This window comes from Macaca mulatta, chromosome 19 (assembly GCF_049350105.2).
Source record: "Macaca mulatta isolate MMU2019108-1 chromosome 19, T2T-MMU8v2.0, whole genome shotgun sequence".
Taxonomy (NCBI): domain Eukaryota; kingdom Metazoa; phylum Chordata; class Mammalia; order Primates; family Cercopithecidae; genus Macaca; species Macaca mulatta.
The window spans coordinates 62,446,273-62,473,883 of record NC_133424.1 but is presented as its reverse complement, the minus strand read 5'-3'; the positions used below and the strand labels follow the sequence as shown (position 1 = coordinate 62,473,883).

The following is a 27,611-nucleotide window of genomic DNA, read 5'->3' as shown; positions in this document are numbered from 1 at the left end:
CAGCCATCCTTAGCATATAGCTTTTGTTCCCATGCTTACTGCCTTGAGGTCTCAAGTTGACTTCTTCATCTCCACGGTTCTGGGCAAATGTGAACAGCGTTGGCCTTGGCCCAACTTGAGAGTCAGAGTGATTTTTTTGTTGTGTTTTGTTTCATTTTGTTTGAGATGGAGTCTTGCTCTGTCGCACAGGCTGGAGTGCAGTGGCGCGATCTTGGCTCACTGCAAGCTCCACCTCCCGGGTTCTCGCTGTTCTCCTGCTTCAGCCTCCTGAGTAGCTGGGACTACAGGCACCCGCCACCACGCCCGGCTCATTTTTTGTATTTTTAGTAGAGATGGGGTTTTACTGTGTTAGTCAGGATGGTATCCATCTCCTGACCTCGTGATCCACCCACCTTGGCCTCCCAAAGTGCTGGCATTACAGGCGTGAGCCACTGTGCCTGGCTTTTGTTTTTTTAATACAGAGTCTAGCTCTGTCGCCCAGGCTGGAGTACAGCGGCACAATCTCGGCTCACTGCAACCTCCACCTCCCAGATTCAAGCGATTCTCCTGCCTCAGCCTCCCTAGTAGCTGGTACTATAGCCGTGCAACACTACACCTGGCTAATTTTTGTATTTTTAGTAGAAACTGGGTTTCACCATGTTGGCCAGGCTGGTCTTGAACTCCTGACCTCAGGTGATCCACCCATCTGGCCTCCCAAAGTGTTGGGATTACAGGCATGAGCCACCGTGCCCGGCCAGAGTCAGTTCTTAACCCAACCTCTGCCTTTCCTAATGCTGACCTAGAGCCCAGTTCGTTATTCACTCCCTCAGTCCTCAGATGGCAAATATGTGTGAGTGACCGGCCATGTGCTGAGGTGCTATATTTGTCCTGAGGATTATGGTAAGAAACAAGACAGCCGTGGTTTCTGTTCTCTCATAGTTTTTACAGCTCAGTAAGGTGACAGACATTGAGTACATGATTATCAGTAGGTTGCATGATAACAGAGGGGAACTGAATGGACCCTGGAACACATATAAGGGAACATGTATTTCAGGGGATCAGGGAAAACCTCCCTAAGTGGGTGAAGTTTGAACTGAGCTAGGGATGAAAAAGAATGGGCCGGGCACAGTGGCTCACAACTGTAATCCCAGCACTTTGTGAGGCTGAGGCAGCCTGATCACCTGAGGTCGGGAGTTTGAGACCAGCCTCACCAACATGGAGAAACCCTGTCTTTACTAAAAATAAAAAATTAGCCGGGCGAGGTAGCGCGTGCCTGTAATCCCAGCTACTCACTCGGGAGGCTGAGGCAGGAGAATCACTTGAACCCGGGAGGGAGAGGTTGTGGTGAGCCGAGATTGTGCCATTGCACTCCAGCCTGGGCAACAAGAGCAAAACTCCGTCTCAAAAAAAAAAAAAAAAAGAATGAGCAAGGTGGGAGTTGGCACGTGTGTTCCAGGCACTGGGACGTGATATGGGGAGCAGATGTGAGGTGAAGGGAGCCAGGCACACTGGAGGAGTAAGAAACATTTCCGCCTGGGGGAAGACAGGCAAGGCCATGGGAAGGAGTTTGGTTTTAACCGTTGGTGACGTGGAGAGCTGCGGAAGAGCTTCTGCCAAGTAGGCAACACGATAGGCTTTGCGTTTTGGAAAGACTTCTGTGGCTTCTCTGTGTGGAAAATGGATTCGAGGCATGGAAACCAGTTAGGAGGCCATTCCAGTAGCCCAGGGACCAACCATGCTGGCTGAGTTAGTCAGTGTCAACTAAAAAGAAAGGACATGTTTCTTAAGCTCCTTTTAAATCTGGGGCTCCTCAGTGGGCGAACTACAGCAGAAGTAATTGTTCCACTGAGAAAATTGGTGGAGACATTTGTCAGCCTTGGTGGTGGGTAAAAAAAGGAGGAATGTCGGCCGGGCGCGGTGGCTCAAGCCTGTAATCCCAGCACTTTGGGAGGCCGAGACGGGCGGATCACGAGGTCACAAGATCAAGACCATCCTAGCTAACATGGTGAAACCCCGTCTCTACTAAAAAAATACAAAAAAAACTAGCCGGGCGAGGTGGCGGGCGCCTGTAGTCCCAGCTACTCCGGAGGCTGAGGCAGGAGAATGGCGTGAACCCGGGAGGCGGAGCTTGCAGTGAGCTGAGATCCGGCCACTGCACTCCAGCCTGGGTGCCAGAGCGAGACTCCGTCTCAAAAAAAAAAAAAAAAAAAAAAGGAGGAATGTCTTCTTTGATAATTCCTTTTTTTTTTTTTTTTGAAACAGTCTTGCTCTGTCACCCAGGCTAGAGTGCAGTGGTGTAATCTTGGCTCAGTGCAACCTCCACCTCCCATGTTCAAGTGATTCTCCTGCCTCAGCTTCTCAAGTAGCTGAGTTTACAGGCACCTGCCACCACACCCAGCTAATTTTTATATTTTTAGTAGAGACAGGGTTTCACCATGTTGGACAGGCTGGCCTCAACTCCTGACCTCAGGCGATCCACCCGCCCCAGCCTCCCAAAGTGCTGGGATTACAGGCAGAGCCACCACACCCAGCCTTCTATGAGAATTCCTAATCAAGAATTTACATTCTCACCAGTTTGGAGCCAGAATTCACACTGATCTGTGTGGTCCCCCAAAATGCAAGCTGAACATTTAACTTAAAGTGGTGAGATGTGGGTACCACTTCCTGCCTGATATAAACAAATCTTCTCTTGGAAAACGTCCTTTAAAGACAAACCTTAGGGAATTACCACAGGTCAATGTCCAAGGAACATAAGCACCAGTCTCTGTTGATTTACAAAGACATCTGGAAATAAGCTAGCCTGAGAGTCAGCAGAAACAGCAAACTACAGAATCAGACCTGCCAAGACCACAGACCTTAGAATTAATAGATGAGAATGTTTACAAAACATGCTTAATACATTTAAATAAATAAAATAACAAATTGAAAGTATAATGAAGGAATAGGTTAAAGTTGCACAGGCAAATAAGAGAAGGAACCAAATAAAAACTCTAATGATTGTATGTGTATATATGTATATGTATGTGTCTATATATGTATATATATGTACGTGTATATATATACGCAATCATTGTGTGTATATGTGTGTGTGTATATATATATAAAATCGTTGTAATCAGAACCTCAGTGGGTGGTTAAAACAGCAGACTAGACATAGCTGAAGGGAGAATTAGTTAACCAGAAGATAAATTTTAAGAAATTACATGGAAGAGGCTGGGCATGGTGGCTCATGCCTGTAATCCCAACACTTTGGAAGACTGAGGCTGGTGGATCACTTGAGGTCAGGAGTTCAAGATCAGTCTGGCCAACATGGTGAAACCCTGTCTCTACTAAAACTATAAAAATTAGCTGAATGTGTTGATGCATGCCTGTAATCCCAGCTACTTGGGACGCTGAGGCAGGAGAATTGCTTGAACCCAGGAGGCAGAGGTTGCAGTGAGCCAAGATCATACCACTGCACTCCAGCCTGGGCAACAGAGTGAGACTCCATCTCAAATATACGTACATATAAAGAAATTATATAGAAAGGACACAGAGTGGCAAAGTGCTGGAAGATACAAGAGAGACTAAGACCTAAGAAGGTGAGAACAACTAAGAGGAACAGTTTACTTAGATATTTATGTGATAGAAGAAGCAAGAATTGGTGTTGAGGGCCAAAGAGAAGAGCATAGCTGAATATAACCTCAGGGCTCCCAGTCCAGTGGAGCCTGCAAAGGGGCCTTTGTAACTCCAGTCTGCGTTTTGTCTGCCTTTCTTTAGGCTCAAAGAGAGGGCTGAACTCCAGTTTTGAAACCTCTCCTAAGAAAGTGAAGTGGTCCAGCACCGTCACCTCTCCCCGATTATCCCTATTCTCAGATGGTGACAGTTCTGAGTCTGAAGATACTCTGAGTTCCTCTGAGAGATCCAAAGGTAAGAGTTAAGGTCCATCTGGCCTGACTCTAAGTGGAGCAAAGTTGGGTTGTCTAATGATCTTTGGGACAAAACTGCCACAGTCCTGGCTCACGCATCGTCCATCTCTGCCTGTTCTCTGACTCCAGCTTCCCATCTCCCCCTCCAGTCTGCCTCTGAATGGCCCCAGATGGGTCTTTTGGCACCCAGAGCTGCCCTGGCCTCTCCCTGCACACAGCCTCCTACTGTTCCTGGTGCCTTCAGACCAAACTCTTCAGTCTGGCATCTGTGTGGCCTGGTTCCTGCTTTAGCCCTCAACACAGTCTTTGCCCAGAAAACACTTTTGGGGATTAACCTTGGTCTTTGCTAAGCCTGTTCCCTCAGCCCAGGACACTCTCACCTTCCGTCTTGGCCTTGTGTACTGCCACTCAGCCGGTCTGGTCTCTAGGAAGCTTCTCTTGAGTGCCGTAGGCTCGCATCCAGAGCTCCTCATCGTCCACCAGAGCCTCTTTCCAGCCTCTTTGTCTGGCATCCCCCGTGCCTGCTGCAGCCTTCATTGGAGCGCATGTCACTGTAGGCTCCACGGGCCTTTCTGCCTCACTTTCTGGACTGGGGGCCCTTTGCAGGCAAGGACCCAGCACAACTTGTGTATATTCCCTGTGCCCAGCCAGTGCCCAGGACACGGGAGGCCTGAGGACTGTGTTCCTTCTGTTCGCTGGGCCTCTGGATCCGAAGCCATAGCCGCAGTGGCAGTGTGAGGTGTCGCCTTTGCTCCTCATTGTCCTCTGCGCCTGGAGGCCTCTTGCCATTACTTGCCTTTAGGGGATGGTGGGTGGGAGGAACGGAGTAAACGATGTCTTTTCCTGTGTCCAAATCTGTGTGCCACCACACCGCCCCATTCTCTTGCCAGTCTAGGAACCCTTCCAGGGCAGGGCTTTGGTCTAACAAATTTTTTGGCCCCTTTCTATCTCAGGACTGAGTCCTTTTTCAGGATGTCTTTGCGTAAATGTCTAGAATGTCCTTTTTTCCCTGGCAAACTTCTACTCATCCAACAAGACCCAACTCTTAACTAATCCCTTCCTCCAGGAAGCTTACCCTGACTTCTCCAGGCAGGATCTCTTTCTCTTTTGGGCCCTAATATCTGTCTGTGCTGCGCTGTCTCAGACCCGCATCTGACTGGCTGTGTCTAGAGTAGACTTGCCCACCAAACTGGGCACTCCTGAGGGAAGGATGCAGGTCCGACTCCTATCTTGTACCCCAGTGTCATCACTCAAAGGCCTGACTCATAGAAGGTCCAAGGAAGTGTTTGTTGAATGAATGAATTCATAAAGGAACAGTAGTTTGCATACTGTTTCACTGCCCATCCAACTTTTCTCTCCTGGATGGTGCTTTTGCTTTATTCTTACCATCCTCCTGCAGGCTCCGGGAGCAGACCCCCAACCCCCAAAAGCAGCCCTCAGAAGACCAGGAAGAGCCCTCAGAAGACCAGCTGCAGCCCTCAGAAGACCAAGCAGAGCCCTCAGAAGACCAGCTGCAGCCCTCAGACGCTGAAGCGGAGCCCTCAGACGCTGAAGCGGAGCCGGGTGACCACCTCACTTGAAGCTTTGCCCACAGGGACAGTGCTGACAGACAAGAGTGGGCGACAGTGGAAGCTGAAGTTCCTCCAGACCAGGGACGACCAGGGCATTCTCTATGAAGGTACGCTCTGTCCATGGGCGGCCGGGGACTGGGTCGTCTCAGCACCAGGACAGTGGGAGGGGACCCCTTCCTGAGAATGGGAATGGAAGCCATGTCCCTAGCTGCAGACCTGCCGCTAGGCAACTTTCTCTTAGACCTAGGACTCTGCGCCTACCCACCTGCAGGGCCGGGCAACAGTGGGAATGAGTGCGGCAGGCTGGAGTAAGGCAGTTGGGCGTGGTGGGGACTGCGGCCAGTTGCAAGGCATGTGCCCTGTGTGAAGTGTGCCCCTTCTCAGCCCGCCTGCTGCTGGCATGTGGGAGGCCCAGGGGCTGCGTGCTAAGGATGATTGTTTTCTGGCCCGTGTGCAGAGAGAGGATGGATCCCCACCTAAGATTTGGTTGAAACGTCAAGGTTGATGATGTCACACACGCACCAACAAGATAGGAGAGGTTTATTGCTTATATAATGGGGGGCTCTGTGGAGAGCAGGCAGGCCTCCCACGCAGATCTGAGATGCCTTGAGAGTGAGGAAAGGAGACTGGCCAGGTGTTTCATTGTAGTTGGGGGTGGGGCTGGGCTGAGGGTTCCGCCACACAGGCCAACACCATGCATGGTTTGAGTCTTATGGATGCAGACCCCAAAGGAGGGAGCACTCAGGCTTGCTCATCCGCTTGCCCAGGTGTGGAATGGAAGGGGAGGAGGGAGGCATGAGGCTGAAAAACCCAGACTCTGTTACAATGAGGAAAATAATTATGGCAGTAGTGTTAGTATTAACTGTACTAAATATTGAGTGCTTCTGCAAGGCCAGGCCTGTTCTAAGCACTTTACATGGGTTTTTCTTTTCCTTTCTTTTTGGAGCTTTTTAATTGAGATAAAACTCACATAAAAGTTATTCTTTTATTGGCTGGGCGCGGTGGCTCACACCTGTAATCCCAGCACTTTGGGAGGCCGAGGTGGGCGGATCATGAGGTCAGGAGATAGAGACCATCCTGGCTAACGCGGTGAAACCCCATCTCCACTAAAAATACGAAAATTAGCTGGGCATGGTGGCAGGCACCTGTAGTCCCAGCTACTTGGGAGGCTGAGGCAGGAGAATGGTGTGACGAGGGAGGTGGAGCTTGCAGTGAGCCGAGGTTGCACCTCTGCACTCCATCCTGGGTGAGAGAGCGAGACTATGTCTCAAAAAAAAAAAGACGTTGTTCAGCGAGACTCCGTCTCAAAAAAAAAGTTATTCTTTTATTATTATTTTATTTAATTAATTAATTAATTTTTTTTTTTTTTTGAGAGAGAGAGTCTTGCTCTGTCGCCCAGACTGGAGTACAGTGGCGCGATCTTAGCTCATTACAACCTCCACCTCCTGGGTTCAAGCAATTCTCCTGCTTCAGCCTTTCGAGTAGCTGAGATTACAAGCACGTGTCATCACACCTGGCTAAATTTTTTTTTTTTTTGTATTTTTGGTAGAGACAGGGTGTTACCATGTTGGCCAGGCTGGTCTTGAACTGCTGACCTCAAGTGATCCACCTGCCTCGGCCTCCCAAAGTGCTGAGAATACAGGCATAAGTGACCACAAAAATTCATTCTTTTAAAGGGTGCAACTGAGTGGCCTTCAGGATATTCACAGTGTTGTGCCACCATCATCACTATTTAATTCCAGGACATTTCTGTCACCCCAAAAAGAAACCCAGTACCTTTGAGCCATCATTCCCATTCCTCTCTCCTCCCATCCACTGTTAGCCACTAACCGCCTTTCTCCCTCTGTGGATTTGCCCCTTCTGGGTGTTCACAGAAGTGGAGTCCTACACTGTGTGGCCTCTTGTGTCTGGCATCCCTCACTCAGCAGCATGTGCCCAAGTTGCATCTGTGCTGTGGCGCGTTACTGCCACAGTCCTTTTACAACTGCGTGATATTCCACGGTATGGGAGCACCCCGTGTGGCTTAGCCACTCAGCAGCTGATGGGCGTTTGGGTTGTTTACACTGTGGGCTGTTAGGAGTAACGCTGCCGTGAATATTTGCTTACAAGTTATTTGATGGACAGAGGTCTGCTACATTCTCACCACAGCCTTAGGGTATCAGTACTATCCCTATCCTGATTTTATACATGAAGAACATGGATCCCAGAGGTGTCAATTATTAGCTAGGCTCTGGGCTCCAGAATCTTCCAGGTTTTCTAGGAAAAGCTTGAAACCTGGATTTCGATAGGAAATCTTTGATTTGGAAGTGCCCACTGGCCAGACAAGCATGTGGGCAATTTTGAACCTTCCATTGGCCATCCCTGCCTTGGAGTATGGGCGGGCGGGCAGGACAGCTGGTATTTCAGACAGCCCCGAATCTGAGTCCTGACTTGGCTCCAACACGCTGAGGGAGCCCCAGCGAACCGCTCAGGCACTCTATGCCTTGATGTCCCCCACTGGAAAAGTGAGATGAAGCCTTGCCCCCTGTCTCCTTGGGCTGTTGGCTCAAATGATGATAGGAGATGGAGGCCAAGCACTTGGAAAACTGTACAGGATCGTTCCGAGGCAGAGGTAGGCAGTGTTAATAACAGGGACAGATAGGCAGGGCCAGGAAAGGTGACGGAGAGGGGAAAGAGTGTGACCAAGACCAAGCAGGAGCAAGAGAAAGAGGGCCGTGGCTAACACCTAGGGAGCACTCGCCTGTACCAGCACTTTTATTTTTAAGAGATGGAGTCTTGCTCCATCACCCAGGCTGGAGTGCGGTTGTACAGTCACGGCTCACTGCAGCCTCAACCTCCCAGGCTCAAGCAATCTTCCCACCTCAGCCTCCTAAAGTGCTGGGATTACGGGCAGGATCCCACGCCAGACACTTTGGGAACTCTCTGTGTCTTACCCATGTAATGCTGCCAGCCACACTGTGAGATAGGCACCCGTATTACCCATCCTACAGCTGGGGCACAGAGGGGAAGCTGCTTGTCCAAAGGCACACAGCCTGGAAGTTGTAGAGCTGGGATTTGAACGCAGGCACTCTGGCTTCTCCCAAGAACGGGAGAGAAAGCAGAAGGAGAGGTTGGGGAGAAAGAGTGAGAAGGCATCTGGATGAGAAGGAATGAGGGGCCAAGGAGCACAGATCGAGGAGAAAGGGAGAGGGATGAAAACCAACCGTGAGAAAGAGATTGAGGGGAGAGGGCAGAGCGGGGAGAGGGCAGGAGGGCGGGGAAGGAAGAGGGAGAAGGAGAGGAAAACACACTGGGCCAGGAGCTCCTGAGAGAAGAAACCACACTTGCCCTCCCCGGAAACCCACAGTGAAAGCACAGGAAGGGGCTACTCTGGGCCAGTGTGGTTTCGGTTTTGCCTTTTATGACTCGGATTGTTTGATAAAAATAGCAAACCCCAGCGCCCAACCTGCCTGAGGCATCCATTCCTTCAGCAGTCCCTTTATTTATTTATTTTTTAAAGTAGAGGTGATCTCACTATGTTGGCCAGGCTGATCTCAAACTCTTGGCCTCAAGCCATCCTCCTGCCTCAGCCTCCCGAAGTGCTGGGATTACAGGCGTGAGCACTGCGCCCGGCGGCTCAGTGGATCCTTAAGCAGCACCTACCGTGTGCCTGGCCACGGTGCCATCACAGACACTGTGCAGGGGGAGCAGGGCTGGTGAAGACGCTGCTGATGCAGAGCTTGCATTTGGGTCACACCACCATCGGGTGGCATCGCCCCAGAGCAAATCGCCCTTTTCTTCTGCCAGTTTGCACCAGTCGAGAAGAGGTGGTGGAGTTGTATGTCCCGTAGCTTAAAGCAATAATGATAAAACAAGAACAAGCTGAATCGTTACGGTTATTCGAGCAGTGGACACTTTTATCCCACTCTGCGCCATGCTCTAAGCACTTGATTAACCCTTATCTCTCTGTCCAGTACTGAATTATAATGTCATACTCCTGGGCCTCCCCGGAGCTGTGTGGGGGAGCCACCATCTGTCGTTAGTCACATGAGTCCCTGCAGCTGCTCACTGTGGCGCGCTGGGGAGAACTGTCCGTGAGCAGCAGCTCAGGGTCAGGCACATGCTGCCCTCCACAGCCTCTGCCTTCACGGATGGAAGGTGGGGCTTGTGTTAGCTTCCTGTGGCCGCTGTAACAAGTTACCACGGTGAGTGGTTTAACACAGCACATGCTTATTCTCCTGCAGCTCTGGAGGCCAGCAGTCCAGAATCACTGGGTACGGAGTTTAGGTGTTGGCTCTGCTGGTTCCTTCTGGAGGCCGGAAAGGAGAAGTCAGTCAGGGGCCCCAGCAGGGCCTCGGGAGGTAGAAGGCATGGGGCACCCTGGAGCTCAGCAGTGGGCTGGGCTGCCTCTGCTGGCCACTTGTTGCTTGACCTTTCAAATGACAGCGGGACCCTGTGCCTCAGTTTCCTCATCTGCAAAGGGGAGATGGTAATGCTACTGCCCTCACAGGGCTGCAGTCAGGAGAGTGAAATGAGTAGAGTGATGCCGGGAAAATAGCCAGCGCCGTGTACATGCTCCCTGGTGTTAGGGTCAGGATGAGTCCCAGAACAGTGCTCCTGCTCTAAGTTCAGGACCGGCTGACTTGGGCAAGGGGAGGCGCTCACCTGCCTGCCTGGCAGGCCCAGGTCTTCATTTGGCACACGTCGAGTTTTTCCATGTGTCAGGTTTCTGTCCAGCAGAAACCCAGATCTGCCACCCCAGATCACAGAGTCCAGAGCCCTGGGCTTGTGGCCCGTCTCCGTTGGGGCCCTTGGCCAAGCCCTTTTCTTGGCCAAGCCCTTTTTCCCTTCTGGCCTCCCTTGACTCCCTCTACATTGGAAATTGCCCAGCTAGCTTTCCAGGCTGTTGGCAGCAGGGCCAGTTAAAAAAGTTAAAGAGAAAAGCCTTCTATAATCTGCAAAGCAGTGCAGGAAAATTGTATCAAATTGCCGGCTTTTCCTGCCTGCCTCTGAGTGCCAGGCATGTATGCATTGTCATTGACCTCATGGTGCCTCTGAGAGACAGGTACTGTTCCTGTGCCTGGGTTCCAGACAGGGGCGGATGCTTGGTCATGGTGTCACCGCCTGCTCCTGCTCCAGCATGATCCCCCCAGTGCTCTCCCCACAGCTGGAAAGGACCTGTCTTTCCCCAAGATGTGGGTCCTGCATAAGTCTCTCTCTCTTCCCTTGGGCTCAGAGCACCCTTGGCCTTGAATGTGTAGAGCTGGCTCCCAACCCTGCTGCAGCTGGAGCTTCTTGAGGGCAAGGACGGCTTCTTGGTGACTTTGTCACCCCCCGTCCTTCAGCCCAGTGTCTGAGATGATACCAGCCTCGATGGTGAAGGGAGGGTGGGAGCGATGAGAGCAGAGGAAGGAGGGACACCAGCATGAGTTAGGGTGCGCGGGCAACAGTAGCTCAGCTCACGGGCTTTGGGATTAGGGAGACCCAGGTCGAGCCAGCTCTGCCACTCCCCAGCTGCGGAGCCCTGGTGTTATGGGGATGTTTTAAAGCTGTCACCTGTGGAGCAATCCTGACACGCCAGGCTCCGTGCTGGGCTCTGGGCTGAGTGGGCTCACCGAGCAGTGTGCGTGCAGGGGGACGCAGACTCTTGCTGCACACATCGCTGGTGCCGCTCTTACTCCTGCCTGTCTGTTGAGTCCTTGCAGCCAGTCTCCGGGTAGGCCTTATTGCTCCGATCTTACAGACATGCAAATGGAGGCCCAAAGTCACACACAGAGTGGAGGGAGGAGCTGGGGTTTGAACCCTGGCCAGCCTGGCGTTTCTTGGCCTCTCTCCTCTTCTCGTCTGTCAGATGGGATGATGCATGTGAAGCCCACACTTAGCACAGGGCCGGAGACGTGGTGGGGTCTGTAAATGAACAGTAAGGGCTCCTGGAGCAGGCTCTGTCGAGGAACAAGCAGGCAGGGTGCTTATGGGGAGCTGCCTCAGGGATCAGAACCCAGGGAGGGGTAAGGAAGCAGGCGGGGCAGAGCGGGAGGCGGCGCTGTGATGCAGCCCAGTGATGGCCGCAGCCGACCCTGCGGGGCTCTGGAGCAGAAGTGGTCCTTCAGCGTGGGTCTGTGTTGGGCCAGGAGAGGCTGGGCCTTTATGTCCACCTTAATCATTGGACCTGGGTCACCCTGGGATGTGGCCTTGGATGAGGTCACTCTGCACTAGGACGCCCCTAATTCCCCAGCCACAGGCTGTGACAGTACGTGGGAACTGTCCACCAGGAAGCTCCTCAGAGGCTCAGTGCCCAGGGCTGTTACTGGGGAGCTCATGTGACCCCCTCTGTCTGACATGTATCCGCATTCCAGGTTCCCCAGGGGAAAGAAGGCGTTGCACAGAAACCACAGTGATTGCACAAGCAGTTTAGGCTCAGCGAGCCCCACTCACTTTAGGGGATTCTGGGAGCCCTGCCAGAATCCAGGCTCCCAGACCTTGCCAGGAGAGCCGCCTCAAGCCTGCTGCATTAACCCTTCCTGCACGGCTGGATAGTGACAGAGAGAAAGAGGGAGAGGAAGCTTATTTAAAACTAGGAAGCAGCAGGTCGTGAGAGCCAAGAGTGCGCTTGACCTTGTCGGAACCAGGGCACCAGAGCCGCTCCTCATTGCTGGGAAGTTTGGGGACGATGACCCTGACCTTCCCTGCGGTTATAACCTCGCTCCCTTGTTTGTTCCCCCATAGCTGCACCCACCTCCGCCCTCGCCTGTGACTCAGAACTCCAGAAGCAAAAGTTCTCGCTCAAACTGGTAAGTGACCCTGCAGGTGGGGGGCAGCTTGGAGGGGAGGGACTTTCACAAACACATCCTTGACTTCTGAGCCCCTCGCTGGGAGAGCTCGATTGGGGACCAGGGTCCCCACCTGCAAGGAGCAATGAATCCGTGGGCAGGGCAGGCACCTAGTTGTCCATCATCCCAGGGTGTTAGAAACCGACAGTTGGATCCACCCGAGTCTGGCTCTGATGCTCCCCGGCTGTGTGAGCTGGGCAAGCCCATCCCCCTCAGAACTCAGTTTCCTCATCCATGAAATGGAGCCACTGATACCCACAGGGTGTGGCCCACCTGCCCCCTACCACCAGCCTCACAGTGTGCACATATCGAGCACCTACTGTGTATCACCGTGCTGGGTGTGGGGTCCAACAGAGAACCCATCAGATGGGGTCCTCGTGCTGAGGATTCAGTGAAATCACACATCAGGGGCAAAGCATGAGTTTCAGCTGTCGGACATGTGCGCTCGAGGGTGGGGCCAAAAGGAAACAAAGAGAAAGGGAGAGTGGCCACGAGGGTGAGTCTTGCCTTCCACACAGAGGAGGTGCCTAACAGAAGGGCATCATCATGGTTCATAACCCCGCCATCATCCCTGGGTGCTGGGATTACGGGTGACTTTTATTTTCTTTTTGTTTATCCAAATTGTCTCCCACCCCAGAAAACCAGGGACAGCTGGGTGGGTTGCCCTCCCTCCGCCCTAGATGGAGACCATGAGAGTGGGTCAGAGCATGGGCTGTAGAGCTGGGCTCACTAGTGATGGGTAGCACCTGCTTTGAGAGCCTGGCATGGCCTGAGCCAGGCTGTGTTTCACAAGCACTGCTTCATTGAATCCTCCCAGCGGGGCAGCTACCGTGTCCCATTTAATGCTTCTCTGCGTGGTTCAGGTGTGCCTGGCACAGTACGCACCCCATCAACCTGAGCTGTTCCTGTTATTACTACTGTAATTACGCTCATCATCCTAGAAATACAGCCTTGCTCTCTGTTCGTGCATCTAATCTCATCAGCATTTCCTGAGGCTCAAAACTCGGGGATGAAGAGTTGGCTCCAGGCCCAGCCCTGGAGAAGCTCCCAGTCTGGCGGGGGCCGTGCCATGTCCCAGTCCCATCAGGAAGAGGGATGGACTGGGAGGGGAGCACAGGGCACCCGGCTGACCAGAGAACATTCACCCTCCCATCCACTGGGAAGGCAGCTCTGTTCTGAAGCATTCGAAAGGTCAGGGCTGAATGCCCAGTGGTGTTCATCCATCCATTTATTCATTCATTCACCAAGCCTTTCCTGCAGCCTCCTGTGAACTGAGTGCTGGGGACTTCTGCAGAGATGGGTCAGACCCAATTGCTGCCCTGAAGGAGCTGCCCCCTTGGGAGAGTGGGGCAGGCATGAATACACCACGTGAGATTGCTCAGGGCCTACATGGCTGTGCCCATGTCGCTTGTGTCAGTCACTATGGGCTTCGCCGGCATCGTGGGGAGGACTCCAGGACGCAAAAAGGGAAAAGGAAGGACAAGAAGAGGAGAGGAGCTGGGGCAGGGAGCTAGGCTCACTAATGACCAGTAGCAGCACCTGCTTATTGAGAACCTATTATGTGACAGTCCCTGGGCTGAGTGTCACAAGCATCATGTCATTTAATTCTTTTGGGTTTTTGTTTGTTTTGAGACAGAGTCTCTCTCTGTCGCCCAGGCTGGAGTGCAGCAGTGCAATCAAGGCTCACTCAGCCTCGGTCTGCTAGGTTCAAGTGATCCTTCCACTTCAGCCTCCCAAGTAGCTGGGACCACAGGCATGCACCACCACGTCCAGCTGATTTTTTTTTTTTTTTTTTTTTTTTTTTTTTGATAGAGATGAGGTCTCCCTGTGTTGCCCAGGTTGGTCTGGAACTCCTGGGCTCAAGTGATCCTCCCACCTTCACCTCCGAAAGTGCTGGGATTACAGGGGTGAGCCACCTGTGCCCAGCCAACTCTGTACTCTTAAGAACCCAGCTGCACGAGTTGTGTTTTAATTAAAATATTTGGTGGTGGTGTTGTTTTTGTTTGTTTGTTTGTTTGAGACAGAGTCTCACTCTGTCACCCAGGCTGAAGGTACAATCTTGGCTCACTGCAATCTGCACCTCCCAGGTTCAAGCAATTCTCCTGCCTCAGCCTCCCGAGTAACTGGGATTACAGGCACGCACCACCGCGCCTGGCTAATTGTTGTATTTTTAGTGGAGGCAGGGTTTCACCATGTTGGCGAGGCTGATCTAGAACTCCTAACCTCAAGTGATCCATCAGCTGCCTTGGCCTCCCAAAGTGCTGGGATTACAGGCTTGAGCCACCCTACCTGGCCATTGGTGTCATTTTTAACAAATACCCAATATTAATAGTGGCTTAAGCAAGATGATATTTTTATTGCTTTTTCACTTAAAATCAGGGGCAGTTTTCCAGAGCTGATATGATGATTTTATAAACAAGGGGCCCTGTTTCCTTCTGTCTTTTTGCACCAACATTTTCAACACATAACCTGCATCTCTTGGGCTGTAGTGGCTGCTTCAGCTTCCACCATCACATCTGCATTGCAGCCAGCTGGAACAGAAGAGGAAAGGAAAGCTCTTTAAGGGCATCACTTGGAAGTTGCCCACGTTTCTTCTGCTCACATCCTCATTGGCCAGAACTTGGTCATGTGGTCGTTTCTCACTGCAAAGGAGGCTGGGAAACGTAGTTTTTAAACTGAACGCCACATTCTAGGAAACACTGTGGCTCTTAGAAAAGAAACCTGGGTACCGGGAGGTAGCTTGCAGTCTCTGATGTGTGTTTGTGTGTAGTACCTGAGGAATCTGGCTCTGATGTGGGGACTCGATGAGGAACCTCATCATCGAGGGAGTAATAAATTGCCAGTGGGAACTGGGGGCCCTTGTCTGAGACTTCAGTGTGACAGCCTTCTGCCTCTCCTGTCCCCCACCAGGATGCCAAGGATGGGCGCTTGTTCAATGAGCAGAACTTCTTCCAGCGGGCCGCCAAGCCTCTGCAAGGTACCTGGCAGGGAACTGGGCAAGGAGGGGAGAGTGAGGGGGACGCCAACGTGGTCACAGCCCCTGGCTTCTACCTGCTGGCGTGAGAAGGGTGGGTTTAGATTATAGGCCCAGGTTTGCTCCCATCTGTGCCCATAACCTGAGTCCTGTCACCCCTCAGGCCTCAGTGTGTGTTGTGGCTAGCTCACACCAGCTCTTGGAAGCCAAGTATTACATTTTCAGGCTGGGTGTGGGTTGACGCCTATAATCCCAGCACTTTGGGAGGCTGAGGTGGGCAGATCACTTGAGCCCGGGGGTTTGAGACCAGCCTGGGCAATATGTCAAAACCTTATCGCTACTGAAAATATAAAAATTAGCCGGGTGTAGTGGCATGCGCCTGTGATTCCAGCTACTCAAGAGGCTGAGGTGGGAGGATTGCTTGAGCTTGGGAGGTGGAGGTTGCAGTGAGCTGTGATTGTGCCACCGCACTCCAGCCTGGGCAACAGAGCCAGACCCTGTCTCAAAAAAAAAAAAATTAAATTTTCAGGAAGATGGCAAGCTGGTAGTTACATATAGCTAGTATTAGCAATTAAATTATATAGACCGGGCGTGTTGGCTCACGCCTATAATCCTAGCACTTTGGGAGGCTGAGGTGGGTGGATCACCTGAGATCAGGAGTTCGAGAGCAGCCTGGCCAACGTGGTGAAACCCCATCTCTACTAAAAATACAAAAATTAGCCAGGCGTGGTGGCATGTGCCTGTAATCTCAGCTACATGGGAGGCTGAGGCGGGAGAGTCACTCGAACCTGGGAGGTGGAGGTTGCAGTGAGCTGAGATCATGCCACTTCACTCCAGCCTGGGCGATAGAGTGATACTCAGTCTCAAAAAATATATAAAATAAATAAATTAGATAATCTTACAAATATATTCAAAACAAAAGTAATGAACCCTCAGAAACTCATCACTTTCTAATTATTTCCCTACATGTCCTGTGATCTCTGCCAGTGAGGTTGTGTGCACTGTTGTCTCTGTGTGGAAAGAATGCCGCATGGCGGCTGCCGCTGTGCGTCTCCCCGACCCACCTCCAGTCATGTCATGTTGGTAGCTTGGAGGTGGCCATAGCAGGAGTATTTACACTGCAGAAATTAGCAAATGCAGCCGGGTGTGCTGGCTCACGCCCATAATCCCCACACTTCGGGAGGCCGAGGTGGGTGGATCACCTAAGGTCAGGAGTTGAAGACCAGCCTGGCCAACATGGCAAAACATCTCTACTGAAAATACAAAAAAAGGGCTGAGCGTGGTGGCTCACGCCTGTAATCCCAGCACTTTGGGAGGCCAAAGTGGGCAGATCATGAGATCAGGAGATCGAGACCATCCTGGCCAACATGGTGAAACCCTGTCTCTACTGAAAATACAAAAATTAGTTGGGCGTGGTGGCGCGTGCCTGTGATCCCAGCTACTCAGGAGACTGAGGCAGGAGAATCGCTTGAACCTGGGAGGTGGAGGTTGCTGTGAGCCGAGATCACACCACAGCACTCCAGCCTGGCGACAGAGCAAGACTGCATCTCAAAAAAATAAATAATAAATAAGATTAGCCAGGTCTGGTGGCAGACGCCTGCAATCCCAGGTACTCAGGAGGCTGAGGCAGAAGAATCGTTTAAAACCAGGAGGCAGAGGTTGCAGTAAGCCAAGATTGCGCTGTTGCACTCCAGCCAGGGCAACGTAGTGAAACTTCGTCTTAAAAAAAAGAAGAAAAAAGAAATTAGCAAATGCTACCCATCAGGACTGACTTCCCTGGACAGCCAGCTGTTAAACTAGCGTCAGCTGCCATTGGTTCTGGTCCACCCTGCTGACATCTGGAAGACAGGCAGAGGCACATTCTGGTGATGTCATGGCTAGATTAGACACGTGCTGATCTTGTTAGCTCTATGTGTGAATTCGGAAGTAACCCTGTCATTATCCCATCTCTGCACTCCAGATTTGTATACACTTCCTCCAGAACCACCGTGTTCACCCCATCACCTACAGACCTGGATCACAGACGTTCATGCATCACCCATGCCTGCCCCATCACCAGCCCCTTCCCACAGTCACCCACCCACAATGTTGTCATCTCCGACAAGGAGACTCAGAGGCGGTCTGGGCACTCTGTGCTTCTGCTTGAGAACTGGCTCTTACTGCCATGGGCGTGGGACTGGCTGTGTTCTAACCTCAAGCCCCTGTTTTCCGCAGTCAACAAGTGGAAGAAGCTGTACTCGACCCCGCAACTGGCCGTCCCTACCTGCATGGGTTTCGGTGTTCACCAGGACAAATACAGGTGAGCTGCTCTACTCACCGGTTGCCTCACCGGCCCCTTTCCTCCTCTTCCTGTCGTGAGTCCAGGCACGGCTGGGTCCCCGAAGCTGTGGGCCAGTTCTTCCTACCTTCTCGTAGTTTTGACCCAGTTTGCTGCCCAGCCAGTCAGAACCTTTCATCTCACCTGGGACCAGGACCTTGCAGCCCCCGCCACAGTCCATCCTGGGCAGCCAGTTCTCCTCTCTCCCCTGTTCATCGCCCACCTCCTGGGGTGCTTGTGTCTTCCAGGTTCTTGGTGTTACCCAGCCTGGGGAGGAGCCTTCAGTCGGCCCTGGATGTCAGCCCAGAGCATGTGCTGTCAGAGAGGTCTGTGCTGCAGGTGGCCTGCCGGCTGGTGCGTACCCAGAAGTCGCTGAGCTGCTGCGTCAGGGAGGGCGCGTCAGATCCTAGTTTAGCAGGCTCTTCAGTCATTGACACATCCGGCCCCCACCTCCCTCCGCCGCACACTAGGGGTTGGCTCACTGACATGGCAGGCGGTTAGAGCCGGGATGTTGGGGGGTCAGTCCTGTGGAGGGCCCTTGGGGGGCCATGAGCATTGGAGGAAGGAGCCCCTCCAATGCTCAAACTGAAGGCTTAGATTAGGCTTCCTGGTGGAGGGTGTTTCTAAGCCAAGACTCAGGATGAGTGGAAATAGCGAGGTGCTGGGTGGAAGAGGCAGAGGATAGATGAGAGGATGGTTCGGCCAAGGATACAGCTAGAGCAAGGCTTATGTGGAATAGAGAGCATATGGCATTTGTTCATTAATTCATTCATTCATCCTCATTAAATATTCATCAGGCACTTGCTGGGTGCCAGACGCTGTCCCCAGGGCTGGGTGCAGAGCAGGGAGCAGCACAAACATGGTTTCTGTGTCTTGGAGCTCACAGTCTAGTGGGAGGGGCCAACAGTAAATCAAACAGTTGCACGAACTATGACGAGTGCTCTGAGTAGAAGTGGCCCGTGCTGTGATGGAGAATAAGAGGGCCCAGTTTGCATGGCTGGAGGGATGGACATAACCAAGGGAGCGACATGCTGAGTCCTAAGGTCTTTATGTTCAGTATCTGCACTATGGCCCTGCAGTGGGGAGAGATGGAGTTGGTGTGGACAGGCCAGCAATGACCACATCACAAAGGGCCTCGCACAGCAGGCTGAGGGGGCTGGGATCTGTCTTGAGGGCACTGGAGAGCCACAAGAGTGCTGGGATTAGGGGAGGGCAGGGTCAGCTCTGGGTACAGAAAGGCCCTCAGGGGCCATGTGGGGAGGGACTGGAATGGGGAGAAGAATCTGAGTGAGGGTCCATTTGGAGAGGACAAGGCTGAGGAGGGTCCCAGGCCCTGGGGATGGAGAGTCTATAGAAGGAGAACGAGCAGAACTTTGGCCCTGGGGTCAAAGAGTGTTGGGGATATGATCGGAATGTAGCTGATACTCGGGCAGCAGACACAGTTGAAGAGTTGGCCTGGTGCAGCAGCTCACGCTGGTAATCCCAGCACTTTGGGAGGACGAGGCAGGTGGATCACTTGAGCTCAGGAGTTCAAGACCAGCCTGGGCAACATGGCAAAATGCCCTCTCTAATAAAACTAGAAAAAATTAGCCAGGTGTGGTGGTGGCACCTGTAGTCCCAGTTACTTGTGAGGCTGAGGTGGGAGGATCACCTGAGCTTGGGAAATCAAGGCTACAGTGAGCAGTGATTGCACCACTGCACTACAGCCTGGGCAACAGGAGTGAGACCCTGTCTCAAAAATATGTATATATACACACACCAAAAAAAAGTCTGGAGCTCAGTGGGACAGCTGGAGCTGGAGATCAAGATATAAATTGCTTAACAAGGTTGATTTCTGCTCTCTAGGACAGGTGAGAAGAGCTCTTTTGATATTCACAGGTGCTGAGTCATTTTTGCAGACAGACATTAACCCCTTCTCCCTCTCCTGAGTTTGCCATCAGCTAAGAGAGAAATATAGGAAGCCACGCATTAGCTCAACTGGTGAGCTCCCTGACAGCCTGATTAGAGGCATGCTTAATGTGCTATCACAGCGGGCTCCTCATGCTGCCCCAGATTTAGTCAGGTTTAACCCCCAGTCACAGTGCCAGACGACCCCAGGCCTTAATAGTGGGGCTCCCTGCCCCAGTCTGCACCAGAGGCTGTGTTAGTCTTACTGCTTGTGCAGACACTGGCTTGCTTCTTCCCCCAGCTGGATGCCCTGGAGTTCCTCCATGAGAATGAGTATGTTCATGGAAATGTGACAGCTGAAAATATCTTTGTGGATCCAGAGGACCGGAGTCAGGTAAGAGCCAGCTCCTGCCTACTCCAGAAGATCTCTGGGCTCAGGTTCCCATCTGTCTCCAAACCTCTATTTATTTCACAGTGCTTTATTACAGACAAAGGATTGTTGTCCATCATATATAAAGAGCTCCTTCAAATAAATAAGAAGAAACTTAGGAAAATGGGCAAAGGATAAGAAAAGCAATTCTTAAAAAACGAAATCACAGGCTAACTAAATAATATGAAAAGGTGTGGCCAGGCACGGTGGGTCATGCCTGTAATCCCAGCACTTTGGGAGGCCGAGGCAGGCGGATCACGAGGTCAGGAGATCGAGACCATCCTGGCTAACACGGTGAAACCCCATCTGTACTAAAAATACAAAAAATTAGCCAGGCATCGTGGTGGGCGCCTATAGTCCCAGCTACTCAGGAGGCTGAGGCAGGAGAATGGCGTGAACCCGGGAGGCGAAGGTTGCAGTGAGCTGAGATCGCACCACTGCACTCCAGCTTGGGCGACACAGCGAGACTCTGTCTCAAAAAAAAAAGAAAAGGAAAGATATTCAACCTCCTTAGTAATCATAGAGATGTAACTTAAAACAAGATGCTATTTTTACCCTCTGAACAAAATTAAGAATGATTTTGAACTTGAATGATTAAGAATTAAGAACAAAATTAAGATTTGAAGCCAGCTCTCCTGTCTCTGGGCTCGTGCTTCTCACTGCTCGTTGTCAGGCAGACTTGTTCCTCCTGGTGAGAAAATCGCCACCAGCAGATTAGGCTTAAATCCCCAAAGCTCAGCAGCCCCGGCAGAAACAGACCTGAACTGCGTGGACTGAGAAGTCGGGGGAGACTATCCCAGATGAAAATCCTGGAACTAAGCATTAGGAATCTTCAGAGAGACAGAACTGGCAGGGTGTGCGTGTGTCTGTCTGTGTGTGTGTGTGTAGAGATTTATTACAAGGAATTGGCTCATTGATAATGGAAGCTGGCCGGGCGCGGTGGCTCAAGCCTGTAATCCCAGCACTTTGGGAGGCCGAGACGGGCGGATCATGAGGTCAGGAGATCGAGACCATCCTGGCTAACACGGTGAAACCCCGTCTCTACTAAAAAAAATACAAAAAAACTAGCCGGGCACAGTGGTGGGTGCCTGTAGTCCCAGCTACTCAGGAGGCTGAGGCAGGAGAATGGCGTAAACCTAGGAGGCAGAGCTTGCAGTGAGCTGAGATCGCGCCACTGTACTCCAGCCTGGGCGGCAGAGCGAGATTCCGTCTCAAAAAAAAAAAAAAAAAGATAATGGAAGCTAAGCAGTCCTGAGATCTTCAGTTTGCAATCTGGAGACCTAGGAGAGCCAATGATGTGAGTTTCAGTTTAAAGGCTAGCAGGCTTGAGACCCAGAAAGAGGGGTTGTTTCAGTTCCAGTCCAAAGACAAGAAAAGACCAATGTTCTAGCTCAAGCAGTCAGGGAAGAGGAGCTTCTGGTTACTTAGCTTTTTATTCTGTTCACATCTTGAGTTGATCGAATGAGACCCACCCACATTAGGGAGAATAATCTGCCTTAGTCTACAAACCCCAATGTTTGTCTCTTTCACAACACCCTCATAGACACTCCCAGAATAGGGTTTGGCCAAATGTCTGGGCACCCCATGGCCCAGTCAAGTTGCCACATAAAAATGGCCATCCTGGCCAGGTCCCGTGTCTCACGCCTCTAATTCCAGCACTTTGGGAGGCCAAAGTGGGAGGATCGCTTGAGCCCAGGAGTTCGAGACCAGCCTGGGAAACATAGGGAACCTCGTCTCTACAAAATAAAAAATAATAACCTATCCAGGTGTAGTGGCACACACCTGTGGTTCCAGCTACTTGGGAAGCTGAGGTAGAAGGATCACCTGAGCCCAGGAGATTGAGGCTGCAGTGAACCATGATCGTGCCACTGCACTCCAACCTGCGTGACCAAGCGAGACCCTGTCTCAAAACTTAGAAATATATATATATATATATATATATATATATATATATATATATATATATATATAAATGAACACCACAAACTGAACAGAAAAACAGGGAGCAGGGGAAGTGTATAGGTCTTACATAGACAAAACCAACAGTTGTCCACTATCCATATGGTGGAATAAGATACAGCCATTGAAAAGAAGACATGGGGCCGGGCGTGGTGGCTCAAGCCTGTAATCCTAGCACTTTGGGAGGCTGAGACAGGTGGATCATGAGGTCAGGAGATCAAGACCATCCTGGCTAACACGGTGAAACCCCGTCTCTACTAAAAAATACAAAAAAAACTAGCCGGGTGAGGTGGCGGGCGCCTGTAGTCCCAGCTACTCGGGAGGCTGAGGCAGGAGAATGGCGTGGACCCGGGAGGCGGAGCTTGCAGTGAGCTGAGATCCGGCCACTGTACTCCAGCCTGGGAGACAGAGCAAGACTCCGTCTCAAAAAAAAAAAAAAAAAAAAAAAAAAGACATGAACTGGGTACAGTGGCTCACACCTGTAATCCCAGTGCTTTGGGAGGCCAAGGCAGGAGGATCACTTGAGCCCAGGGTTTCAAGACCAGCCTGGGCAACAGGGCAAAACCCCATCTTTACAAAAAATACAAAAAATCAGCTGGGCATGTGGCGCATGCCTGTAGTCCCAGCTACTCGGGAGGCTGAGGTGGGAGGATCACTGGAGCCTAGGAGGCTACAGTGAGCCGTGATCGCGCCACTGCACTCCAACCTGGGTGACAGAGTGAAACCCCATCTCGAAATAAATAAATATTTTTGAAAGAAGATTTAGTCAACTTTGTGTATCAGGCAGAAAGCATTTAACTTTTGTTTTAAACTTAGTTAAGCCTCGTAAGAACCCTTTGAGGTGGGGACTATTATCATTTTACAAATGAGAAATCATAGCAGGGAGTAGTATAGCTTGCCCAAGGTTGTACCGCCACCAGCGGGCTGAGCTGGCATTTGAACCCAGGCCATCTGGCCCCAGAGTTAATGCCCAGAACCGCTGTTAAAGTGTTAAGTGCTGGTGTCTAACAGGTCTGGTGTGAGGCCTCTGGAAAACAAGAGCCCCTCCCCATCCATATATGTTACCTGGTTATTAAAAAACAATGTGGAATGGTGCATAAGAAACTGTTACTAGTGGTTATTTCTGAGCAGTGGGTTTTAGGGGCTGGGAGGAAATATGATGGCTGGTTGGGGTTTTTTTTTACTTCACATCATTTTTGCTATGAGCATGGCTTAGTTTTATAAGTGAAAAATGTCATCTTTGATGGAATGGTTGTTTTCAGTTGTGCTCCTCACCTCCAATCTGTATGGCTTCTCCCTGTGTCCACAGGTGACCTTGGCAGGCTATGGCTTCGCCTTCCGCTATTGCCCGAGTGGCAAACATGTGGCCTACGTGGAAGGCAGCAGGAGCCCTCACGAGGGGGACCTTGAGTTCATTAGCATGGACCTGCACAAGGGATGCGGTACGAGGCCAGGGAAGGGTTTGGGACCATGGAGACATGCTTCTCATACAAGGGCAGCTCTAGGAGTTCACAGCCAGAGACAGCAGGTGGCCACACAGGACAGGCACTAAGGGCGCCAGGACGGATCAGGACCACAGACAGCGTCCTGACCACTGTGGGGGGTGGGGGGTGGGGGTTGGTTAGCGGTTCAGCACCAAGGACAGTGGGAGGCTGGGCACTGGGGAGCCCTGAGTTCCAGAGGTTGGGATTCAGGATCTGGCGTAGACTTGAAAGATGGGAGTTGCCTAGGAGTCATCCAGGAGGGGCTGTTTGAGGAGGTGGTTGGCCACCACGTCTGGAATGTGGGAGGGAAATCTGGGCAGAGGCTCTGCAGTATCTCGGGAGTTTATCAGCCGAAGCCCTGGGAGAAGATGGGATCATCCAGGGAAAGTGTAGAGAGTGGGAAGAGGGCCCGGGGCAGATTTCTTGAGCCCCTCTTTCTCACATCCCTTTATATCATGGCCATCCACATGCTTGCCACGTCCTCCCACCAGACTGAGCTCCTCCAGGGCAGGGAAGGTACCCCTGCCCCCAGCATCGGGTGGTGGAAGGCCAGCACGGACAACAAGTAGTGCTTGTCGAGTGCTTACACAAAGCGTTGTCTAAATTAAGCATTGTCTTATGCTCAGGAAGCTAAGGAAAATACACCATCCGGGTCTCCCGGCACTTCCCCACTGAAGCTGGGATTGGTACCCATCCTCCTGGGCTCCCATGTGTTCTGTGTCCTTTGTCACTCAGGTAGTCCCACACCATAGCTGTCTCCCAACAAGGCTGTCATGGGCTGGGACCCGATAAGATACCAGTCTGAGTTTTCAGAAATCAGCTGAGCCCAGCACACGGATGCTGAGGATTGAATGAGTGCATGAATGAGAGAAGAGTGGATGAGGGTGACCTGAAGAAAGAGGCTGAGGGGATGGTTGAGTGAAAGTAAGTCAGAATGAGAATAAGAGTCAGCTTCTGCCTACTCATGAAAGTGAATGAGCAGAGGAGACAGCCCATATGGCTGGAATGCTGAGTGCATGAGCGCGTGGTTGAGTCAGTGAGAAAGGGGAAGGAAGGGGGTGGACGCACTGGTGAATGGAGCATCCAGACTGAGGTGCCACCTCTACCCTTCCCTTCCCAGGGCCCTCCCGCCGCAGCGACCTCCAGAGCCTGGGCTACTGCATGCTGAAGTGGCTCTACGGGTTTCTGCCTTGGACAAACTGCCTTCCTAACACTGAGGACATCATGAAGCAAAAACAGAAGTGAGTCGGGGGGTCAGCAGAACCCCTGCAGGTGGGCAGAAGCCCAGAGCCCAGCTGGGGGCAGGCGGGAAGGGGAAGTGTCACCTAGCAGAGCCCAAGTCCTCTGAGCTGCACAGACATGTGCTGCACTGTCCACGAAGCAGGCGAGGCAGGGGTTCCGGAGCCACGCTGCCTGGGCTTGGACTCTGGCCCCACCACTGTGGGGTGTTAACGTCTGCAAGCCTCATTATCCTTCTCCATGAGATGGTCTTCTACTAGCGCCCACGTTACGGGACTGCACAAGGGTTCAGGGAAGTCAGGTATACACAGCACTTAGCACAGGGCCTGGCTCGTAGAAAATGCTCATCATGTGTGGGGCACCGTGACTCATTCATTACAAACACGCAGGCAACCTGAGCAGGACAGACCCAGGCCCTGTCTCAGCACTGGTAGCACCCCCCATCCAGTGTTCACACCACCAGATCAGTGCCTTCACCTCTGTGTGTAAACCACCAGGTCTTACCATTGCTGGTTTAAACATTCAGCACCAAAGCCAGTGGACAGCGGAACATATGGGGAAGTTCTGGGGTGAGACTGAACACTAAGGGCATTGAGCAGCTGGACACAGGGAGCTCTAGGGATATGGGTTCAGCACTAGGGACAGCAGGCAGCTGGGCGTAAAAGGGAGGCACTGGGGTGTGTGTTCAGCACCAAGGACAGCAGGCGGCGGTACACAAAAGGGAAGTGCTAGGGATGTGGGTTCAGCACCAGGGACAGTGGGCCGCTGGGCACAAAATGGAAGCGCGGGGGTTGTGGGTTCAGCACCAAGGACAGTAGGCAGCTGGTCCTAGCTGGCGTGCTAGGCGTGCACTTCAGACAAGAATAAGAGTTACCCAGGCCAGGCACGGTGGTTCATGTCTTAATCCCAGCACTTTGGGAGGCCAAGGTGGGTGGATCGCGAGGTCAGGAGTTCGAGACCAGCCTGGCCAACATGGTGAAACCCTGTCTCTACTGAAAATACAAAAATTAGCCTGACGCAGTGGCAGGTACCTGTAATCCCAGCTGCTTGGGAGGCTGAGGCAGGAGAATTGCTTGAACCTGGGAGGTGGAGGTTGCAGTGAGCTGAGATCACGCCACTGCATTCCATCCTGGGTGATAGAGCAAGACTCCGTCTCGGACTTGTTGCCCGAGTCATCTGGGAGGCAGCTGACCATCTCCGTCTGAAGTGCAGGAGTGAAGTCTAGAGGGAGACTCAGATCCCGGGAATATCTCAGGAGCTGTCAACTGAAGCCCCAGGAGAGGATGAGATTATCTAGGAAATCATATAGAGTGGGAAGAGGGTGAACCCTCCAGTGAATGGCATTGAGTCCCTCCTACTTCCCTGTCCTTAGTGTGCTGTGAATTCCTTCCTAGTCCTTCCCTCACATAAAGCCTTTCTCATTTTATTTTACTCCCTTCGTATCTCCCAACTTCTTTCCCTCAATCATGGACAGCTGCTCAAGCACGCTTAACATGTGTTCTGCTGACGTGTTCACTTAGATGTATTTATACCCTCAAAATCGCGTGCTGGCCGTGGTCCTGTGTGTGATTTGCGTAAGTGATATTCCGCTCTGCATCTTATGTGTCTCTGGCTCTCTTCAAATTTAACCCTACCCCTACGTGTGGATCGAGTTCACTGCTCCTGACTGCTGCTTCTAAATCAATTTTCTATAGACATGTCTGTGTTCTTAAACTATATATGGTGGTACTGTGTGTTTAATTTGTATAAATAGTACTATGCTCTAAACCTCATGCTGTTTCTTGCCTTCTTTCACTCAATGTTATGTTTTTAACTTTAGCTATACAACTAGTTCACTACTTCCGAATGCTCCTAAATGTGTTAGTTTAGATGCATCTGTGTCCTTAAAAACTCTGTGACGTTCTTGGGTGCGTGTTTAATTGGCGTATGTGGCACCATGCCCAGAATTTCATCCTCCTTCAGACGAGGGGATGTGTCTCGTCATTTTGACTTCCTCCTACTGACTGTTCAAAGCTAACATTTATTATACACTTGTCTGTGCCAGGCATTGCCCCTGGTGCTTCCCCTGCATCCTCACAACTGTTCTGAGCTGTGTACTCTCATGATCTGTGGCACAGAGAGCTTAGGTAATCAGCCCAGGCCACACAGCTACTCAGCAGGGGCTCCTGGACTCAAACCCAGGCCATTCAACTCCACAGACAGCCCCTGTCACCTACATGCTGCTTTCCAAGTGGAGGAGGCTTATGAGGTGAACTGGTGGTGCCTGGGCCCAGCCTACCTTCACTCAACAAATACTGAACCCCTGCCATGTGCTAGGCTCTGTTCTAGGCCCTAGGGATACAGGAGTGAGTAAGACAAAAATCCCTGCCCTCAGGGAGCTCACATCCTGTTGGGGGAGATAGGAGCTAAAGGGTGAAACACACGGTGTGTCAGAGGTCAGACTGATGGGGATCCTGGGGCCAGGTCCTGGGTGTCCACTGGTGGGACTGTTGGTGGGGGTGTGCAGCACACTTTTAGGTCTGATGTCGGGGGCAGGTCTCACAGCGATGGTAACAGGTAAATTGCCCCCTGAAGGACCATGAAGCTTTAAACAGTGGCAAGAAGGATATCACACACAGTTTGGTGCTAATTTGCCCCAACATCCCTGCAGAAAGAGGGAGGGACAGAGAGGCCTTCAGCCCCCAGACTTCTGCAGGCAACCTCTGCATGGGAAGCCAGCCTCAGAACCCGCTAGACAGGTCCATTGCCCCATTTTCTTGGAGCTTGTTTTCACACTTACTCCCTAGCTTTAACACATGCTGCTGGGGTTTTCTGCTCACACTAGTGAGACAAAGGTGTCTTTTGAAATGAAGCCAGGTGAAAACAATGAGTCACAGAATGAGCAGCCCGCTGGAGTCCCCGTGTGAGTGAAGGTAGTGAAATGCTCCCTCACACACTCTGATGGGTTAGCTCAGGACAAGGCTGAGCTGCTCTCACGAGGAGACCCCAAAACACTGCAGCTTCCATGAGGGAGGGTTCACATCTCTAACTGACAGTCCCAAGACAGGAGACTGA

General features: G+C 51.8%; 1 protein-coding gene and 1 long non-coding RNA gene across 47 annotated transcripts in view; one reads left to right on the top strand and one right to left on the bottom strand.

Annotated features, from left to right (window-relative positions):
* VRK3 (VRK serine/threonine kinase 3) overlaps nt 1–27,611 on the top strand; it is a 174,088-nt gene that overhangs the window by 12,933 nt on the left and 133,544 nt on the right. For 44 of the 46 annotated variants that reach the window (XR_013410074.1, XR_013410073.1, XR_013410069.1 and 41 more), the window contains 9 exons: nt 3,739–3,888; nt 5,287–5,565; nt 12,164–12,228; nt 15,178–15,244; nt 17,456–17,540; nt 17,807–17,912; nt 19,747–19,839; nt 23,144–23,276; nt 24,439–24,559. Coding sequence is in view for 34 of the 46 variants with exons in the window: in XM_077980953.1 (XP_077837079.1) it covers nt 3,739–3,888; nt 5,287–5,565; nt 12,164–12,228; nt 15,178–15,244; nt 17,456–17,540; nt 17,807–17,912; nt 19,747–19,839; nt 23,144–23,276; nt 24,439–24,559 (1,099 nt within the window). In the remaining 12 variants the exon portion in view is untranslated. Of the gene's footprint in view, nt 1–3,738; nt 3,889–5,286; nt 5,566–12,163; nt 12,229–15,177; nt 15,245–17,455; nt 17,541–17,806; nt 17,913–19,746; nt 19,840–23,143; nt 23,315–24,355; nt 24,560–27,611 lie in introns of those variants that run through there. The other 2 variants (XM_077980966.1, XM_077980964.1) reach the window with 2 other exon arrangements.
* On the bottom strand, nt 443–11,448 carry LOC144337251 (uncharacterized). The gene is made up of 2 exons (XR_013410105.1): nt 10,507–11,448; nt 443–546 (listed from the first exon to the last, which is right to left on the bottom strand). It is a non-coding gene; the product is annotated as an uncharacterized LOC144337251 (long non-coding RNA).